Below are 7,595 nucleotides of genomic sequence, written 5' to 3' on the forward strand. Positions count from 1 at the left end.
TACAGTGTACCATCATGTACAGCGTAGCATTAACGTAGAGCGTAGCATTAACGTACAGTGTAGCATTAACGTACAGTGTATCATCATGTACAACGTAGCATTAACGTACAGCGTATCATTAACATACAGTGTAGCATCATGTACAGCGTAGCATTAATGTACAGCGTAGCATTAACGTACAGCGTAGCATCATGTACAGCATAGCATTAACGTACAGTGTAGCATTAACGTACAGCGTAGCATTTACGTGCGCTCTGATTGGTCAGGGGCCAGCGTGACTTTTGTGAAACAGAAACCTAGCTAGCAGATCTACGCATTTAGTTCAGGATAAACTTTGCCTGCAAATAGTGAACAGCGTTTAATAAGTCAACTCCTTTTGTTTTTTTTACATGTGCAGTTGCTGTTAAATTGTCCATCATGTTGTTTTTATTAAATACTTCATGTAAATGATTTTAGAATCGAGTGTTTTAGCGCATCAGTTCTGGTTGATTGTTTCGTCATGTTTTGTTGTAAATGAATGTGTTTGGTTCTCTTGTCATTGAGTTAATTATAATCATTTGAATATATTTTTATATCTGCACTTATTGTTTTTGAACTTTATGTAACATTTTAGTTGACATTAAATGTTAACATGTTGAAAATGAATGTAATAACTCATGATGAGGTTATTGAGACCTTTCTCTGGAGATCTGACACAGCTGGTGTGTGTTACTTATTACTCACCTTGTTGTTCGGAGCCTCCTCGGCTCTTTGAGTGGTTCCATTTTTGGGTTACTTCAATATTCCAAAATGTTGTAAAAGTTGTGCTATATTTTTTTATTTTTATATCTTTGGGTACACTTTAGCTATTCTTGACAGACTGTTTCTGTGCATGTATTTATATCTGTATAATAACTAGTGTAGGACATATAAGGACCAACCGAAACTTAGCTCTACACCTGGATCCACCTGTTGAATTGCATGAAACTCTCCCCGGAAGCGGCGTGCCATCCCTCTATCTCCCTGCCCCATTCTTACAACTTGTGCAGAGTTGGAGGCTGCGTGGGGGACTCGGCCCACTCTGTTACCTTCTGGTCCACGATGGAGCACGCCACCTCCCGGACCTGACTGAGGCTGAGCTCTGCGGCGTCCAGCAGCACCGGCTCCCGGCTCAGGCCAATCTGGATGTGGAAGGAGATCACATCGCCGGCTCCTCCACCTCCTCCTCCCCCGGGGCCGGCGGTGGAGCTGTTCACCCCCCCTGACATCGGGAGCGGGCTGGGCGCACGGATGAGCGGAGGCGCGCTCATGTGAGCCTTTTCCCCGGTGGTCTCCACGCTGCCGGGAAACAATTAAGAGTCGCGACGGCGCGGGGCAGCGGGGGGGTCCCCGGTGCTGAGGCGCGCGGTGCTGGGTCTCCTCCAAGCGTCACGGGGGGTAAAGAAAGCGACGACCGAGGAAGTAGAACACAAGTCCGACAGGAAGTGTAAGAGAAGACAGACAGAGACGGGACGCGAGGACAGACGCGAGGAGGAGAGACAGAATGACTACATGACTGGACCAGAACAACGCGCACACCCGTGATGCGCTGCGGAGCCACGCACGTCAACAGGGGCTGGAGAGGGGAGGAGGGGGGGAGGAAAAGAGGAGAGGAGAGGAGAGGAGGAGAGGGTGGGGGAGGAGGAGGAAAGAAGAGGAGGAGAGGAGCAGGAAAGGAGACGCTATGAGGAGGCAGAAGAGGAGGAGAGGAGGATGAAAGGAGGAGAGAGGAGAGGGTGGGAGGACAGGAGAGGGAGAGGAGAGGAGGTTGGGAGGAGGAGGAGAGGAGGAGGAGACAGTATGAGGAGGGAGAAGAGGAGGAGGAGAGGAGGACAGGATGGGAGGATGACAGGAGGAGAGGAGAATAGGATGGGAGAAGCAGGAGAGGAGGAGAGGAGGAAGCCTCCTGGTGTGTGAAGGGAGCGACATGGTTTGTGTAAATTCTAAACTCTGATATTGATGATGAATTTGTCTCTTCTTCCTGTTGGATATTAATCAGCAGGGAAACGTGTTAATGATGATTTAAATGTTTATTAGAATAAAATACTTTCAAAAACACATTCCAGTTCTCGACCTCCTCTCCAGGTTTTAAAAGGTAAATCATGAAATGAACTTGTTATTATTCACATGAGTGATGTTTCCTGGATCCTTGTTGCTTCAAAGCAACTCTTTGCAGACCTGTGACACTGAACCATTCATCTATGGAAGGAGGGATGGGAGGATCCTCACCATCACGCCTTGCATCCTTCCTACCTGCCTTCCTTCCATCTATCTGTGTTGGTTGCTAGGAGACGCAGACAGATATATAAACACAAAGACACAGCAGCCTGCCCACGCTTCAGCTCCGCCTCCATTTACCTCTTTTATCACCAAGGACGATAGCACAACCCTGGCATATTGTTAGTGTGTGTGTGTGTGTGTCCATGTGTGTGCGTCTCGACAAACTCATTAATTTATTTATATTATAATGATTAAATATTGGGATTTTGAATTTCTTGATTATTACTGATATTCTTAATTACTTAATTAATACTTAGTTAATTGCAATGAATGGCATTGATACGAGTTTGTTTCCACAGAATCACACGTTCTAAACATCTAATCAAAGTCTCTTCGAGGATATACATTTTCAGACTGGTTCTCAATTCATTTTAAAAGATCTGAAAAGACGACGTTTTCCTGCGTCAGAGCCGCAGAAACAGTGAGACGAGAGAAGAAGTGATGATGTTCACACCAAGTCCGTCTGTCCTTCCTCACTTCACATCCATCCTTCTATCCATCCTTCATCTCATCCCTCCTTCCTTTCACCCACACCTCCATTAGTCCATCAGCCATCCTTCCACACAGTATCCATCCTTCCACACAGTATCCATCCTTCCACACAGTATCCATCCTTCCATACCTAGGCATCCGTCCATCCTTTTCTCCATCTATCAATAAATTGATCTATTCGTCCATCCCTCCATCCATTACCCATTCATCTCTCCATCCATAGGGATTAACATATTTTCATGACGTATAATTCGAAGGGTTGGTGAGAGTTTGACTTTAGAATCTTTACATCCTTACTTCTTCGACCTGCTATAAAAACATCAAAACGTCTTTCTTTAGCTGTGGAGGATTTCATCTGCTTGGGATCATCTCTGAGGGAGCAGCTTCACGCTGAACCAGAGGAGGTTGACATTGAAGCATAACTCTATGTATTATCGGCTGTTTCTATAAAGAGATCCTCTTTAGGATTAATGCAGGTGCCGAAGGATTAACCAGCATGAAGGGATTTGCTCCAGTCCGAGGGATTATGCTTTTAGTCCGAGGCCAAGGGGGCGGGGCCTTCAGATGTGATGTCATCAGAAGAAGGACATATATTAATCTTCACATTCTGAGCTGTAAAAGCAGACCATCATTCCCTCCTTACTTCCTTTATTCCTTCCTTTCACCAACTGTTCATTTTAAACTGAATTGTTTCCAGTGAAGCAAAATGTTATTCTGAAATGATTGTATTTGTGTAGCGAGAGGAAGGGGACATGTGCTCCTTTCAGCCGATAAGAGCAACATATTTTCATGACGTATCATACGAAGCATTAGTGAGAGTTGGGCTATAGAATCATGACGTCATAGGACACAGGGCTGTTCATCCACTGCCTGTAGGTAGAACCTGATGACCACCACTACGCTGGTGTGGATCTAATAATGCTTCCAAAGCACTAGTGGAGGTGTGAAGTTGTTGTTTTTAGAGCAGGTCATTGAAGGCATCGTGTCAGGAGGAGTCAGTCAGAGTGGGAGTCTGGATTTCCTGAAGGCAGCTGAACCGCTGAGTCATTTAGATTCCTCCACGCAGCTGACTGATGTGAGACAAACACGCTGCAGGAGTCTCCAGAGTCCTGCTGCTGCACCAACAACCATCCATCCATCCATCCAGTCTTACATCCATCCATCTACCCATCCATTCATCCATCTATCCATCCATCCAGTCTTACATCCATCCATCCATCCATCCATCCCTCCATCTATCCATCCATCCATCCATCTAGTCTTACATCCATCCATCCATCTATCCATCCTTACCATCCTGCCTTACATTCATACATCCATCTATCCGTCCATCCATCCTTGTATTCTTGCATCCATCGTTTTTCAGTTCTGGTGCATTCAAACCTTTTTTTCCTGTAACATTTATTTTTTCAGGAGATCTAAAAACGCCTCGTGTACGTACACGGCGTAGCAGTCAGCGCTCACGGTGGTTCTTCAGCTTACCTTGTATTTACTAACCTGCAGCTCACCAGGTGATCAGCACCTTTCTCCGCCCATTATACTGCACATTGTGTGCATTTAAACAACCAAGTGAACAAGCGTTGTGTACTTGTGCTGTGACCTCGCCGTGCTTTTACGCTATGGAACAAATACGCCGCAAAAGTGGACGCAAAACGTGTTTCATGAGGGTTTTTTTCTCTTTTTCCTGAGTTTAGCATAGAATTATACATTACCACATGTTTACCTTTGTGATATGGAAAGATATGCACATTGGAAAGATAATGCTTGATTTGCATATTTTAATATTATTTAGATGAAACTTGGTAAATGTTCCCTTTAGAAGGCGGTAGCTGATGGTTTAGACCAGGGAGCCTTTTAGGAATCTTATACAATAAAACAGCACAAATTAGTGTCAAAGGCTTCAGGGCAGCTTCCATAACGGAGGTCCTTTCTATCCGCACACTGAATTATTGTGCCTCATAAATCTGAATAACTAACGTTGTTACACAAGTAACACAAGCGAAGGTATTACTGTGTGTGTGTGTGTGTGTGTGTGTGTGTGTGTGTGTGTGTGTGTGTGTGTGTGTGTGTGTGTGTCACAGCTCTTGGAACAGTATGTTCAGCTAAAAAAATCGCAGGTCAGACAATAAGCAAACCTGTTGCCACGGAGATCCGTGTAAAGACAACAGAGTGGTTGTGTGTTTGTGTGTGTGTGTGTGTGTGTGTTGTGTTTTTTATCCTGCAAAGGCTGCACTTCATTCAAACGTCTCTCTCCAACTCTCCTCCAACAACAACAGCTACCTCCACGTGATTGGACCGTTTCAGTCAGGTGATCGCGCGCTGAGAGGAGGCCAATCAGAAAGCCCATCGGATCAGACGCAACGTCAGATATAAGAAAGCACAAAGATCATGAAGATAGAACAGGGACGTCAGGTAAAGTGACACCTATCAATCAACTAATTAAACAATAACACCAGACTGATCAGTCAAACGTGATTAAAACTGTTCAAACAGACCAGCGTTATTCCTCAGAGCGGGGACGCACAGAGGACACCTAGGAGACACTGAGGGGACACTGAGGGGACGATGAGGAGACACTTGGAGGGACACTGATGATCCGAATCAGGCTGCAGGTCAACAAAGATAACATTTAGAACTCTTTGGGATTTGATCTTCCTACTAAGGCGTGAGAATGTAGACACGTTAATAAATGGAATCCAGCTGGGAGTAGAAGGGATCAAGGAGGTGGCAGGAGTAAAGGAGGTGGCAGGAGTACTTTCAGGGCACAGTAATAGTACTTTTAAGTATTAGAATACTCTTGGTTTAATGCAGCTGTAGCTTAGTTTCACATTCAGACCTTGAGTTTATTTTCACAACACAAAACAGACAACAGAGACTAACAGCAAACACACACATAGTAACACACACACACACACACACGAGTTATAACGAGTTACACAACCTGTAAAATAAATCATACGATTTAAAAAACCCTGCAATTCAAATGTCTGACTTTTCACACAAGATGGACTCGTCTCCCTCTCTGCACAACACCTCCAACAACACACAGACACACACAGTTATTCACACAACGCTATGGCAACGAGAACGCACACTGTTGGTTTGCACACACACTCTTACAAACACGGCTCTGACAGATTTGACACCCACCACCCGTCACTACATTTTACACCCCAGGGTGCTAGAACGCGGCGGCGTGCTAAGAAGCCGCCATCTCGTCCCGTAAACTCGGTGTCGTTGTTGTGCAAATGTTTTGAGGGGAAGTTTTGCGCGCACAACAGTAGTTTGAGGGCAGCTGGTGGGGGGAAGGGGGGGTAAACCAACAATGCGACAGTTTAGGGTCATAGGCCACGCCCACCATGTGTCTAAACCGCTCTCACTTTCTAGGAACGGAACAGAAACGCGTCAGTGAGGAGCTGAGGGTTGCTCTGCTGGGGGGGGGGGGGGGGGTCACCCACCCCCCCGTGAGCCACTTCTTCATCTCCACTCTAAAGATTGTTTGGTCTGCTTTCAGGTCCTTTAAGATCTGTTAAAGCAAAGTTTATGTCAGATCTTTAAAGATCTCTGACTTCACACTTGTGGTAAAGAGTTTTTAATTCACACTTCACACTACTGATGTGTGAAGATTCAACATCTCCGATGTCAGACTAACGTGTGAAATGTTCATGTCAGCAACAAAAAAAACTCCAATGAGAATGTAATTTCAGCTTTAAGAACCTGTCAGCTTGCCCACCCAAAGAGCCCCGGAGAAAAGCATCAAGAGCTAGAGGAGCTAGAGGAGCTAGAATAACTAGAGGAGCTAGAGGAGCTAGAGGAGCTAGAATAACTAGAGGAGCTAGAACAACTAGAGGAGCTAGAGGAGCTAGAAGAGCTAGAGGAGCTAGAGGAGCTAGAGGAGCTAGAATAACTAGAGGAGCTAGAGGAGCTAGAGGAGCTAGAATAACTAGAGGAGCTAGAGGAGCTAGAGGAGCTAGAATAACTAGAGGAGCTAGAACAACTAGAGGAGCTAGAGGAGCTAGAAGAGCTAGAAGAGCTAGAGGAGCTAGGGGGGCTAGAGGAGCTAGAAGAGCTAGAAGAGCTAGAGGAGCTAGAGGAGCTAGAGAAGCTAGGGGAGCTAGAGGAGCTAGAGGAGCTAGAGGAGCTAGAGGGACTAGAGGAGCTAGAGGAGCTAGAGGAGGCCCTTCGGACTGGCGAGGGCCTCTGTAACACCTCCTGCCAGAATAAAAAGCTCCCTCCTGAATATCACTTTTAAGTAAAAACTCGATTACCAGAAGGAAGCTAGTCAGGTTTCTACTGCCCACATGAACTGCGTCTGGTGTCACTTCCTGTCTTCTTTTTAGTTTCCCGCCTCCCTTTGTCCCCACACAGCTGAGTCCAGGTCCTCTTACAAGCTCCTCACCTCGTCCACTTTGTGTCACAACGTCATTGGGCTTTTCATTTTCACATGGAAGCTGTAGACCTTGCAAGGAGACCTTGGATGATTTCAGACCATGCATCTGCTAGCTCATCTTCTGGTGCCAGGCTAACTAACAGGAAGTCCCTGATGCTGTTTGAGCGTTGCATAGCAACAGACACACTTATGGGGACTATTTCCTCTCGCCACCTGAAATGAGAAACAGCTTTTCACTCACTATTTATAATGTCGCTGTGTATAAAAGCAACAAGGTACAAGAGGCTGAACTTTATCTTCTATGATGTAACATGTTATTGACCATAAAGTACTCTCTGCAGTACCTTATTGCTTTTATGTTATATATCATTATTACATATTTGATTATGGAGTATATTTCCCTACAGGGTTGTGA

The 7,595-nt window shown here is 45.4% G+C and overlaps 1 protein-coding gene across 2 annotated transcripts in view; it reads right to left on the reverse strand.

The window, feature by feature from the left end:
* The window catches only part of prkd1 (protein kinase D1), a 29,942-nt gene extending 27,938 nt beyond the window's left edge, over positions 1-2,004 (reverse strand). For both annotated transcript variants that reach the window (XM_037486136.2, XM_037486135.2), the window contains exon 1: positions 1,068-2,004. In XM_037486136.2, coding sequence (XP_037342033.2) covers positions 1,068-1,289 — 222 coding nt within the window. In that variant the 5' untranslated portion in view covers positions 1,290-2,004. The remainder of the gene's footprint in view (positions 1-1,067) is intronic.
* Positions 2,005-7,595: the final 5,591 nt, after the last annotated feature.

Source organism: Pungitius pungitius, chromosome 14, assembly GCF_949316345.1.
Source record: "Pungitius pungitius chromosome 14, fPunPun2.1, whole genome shotgun sequence".
Classification (NCBI taxonomy): Eukaryota; Metazoa; Chordata; class Actinopteri; order Perciformes; family Gasterosteidae; genus Pungitius; species Pungitius pungitius.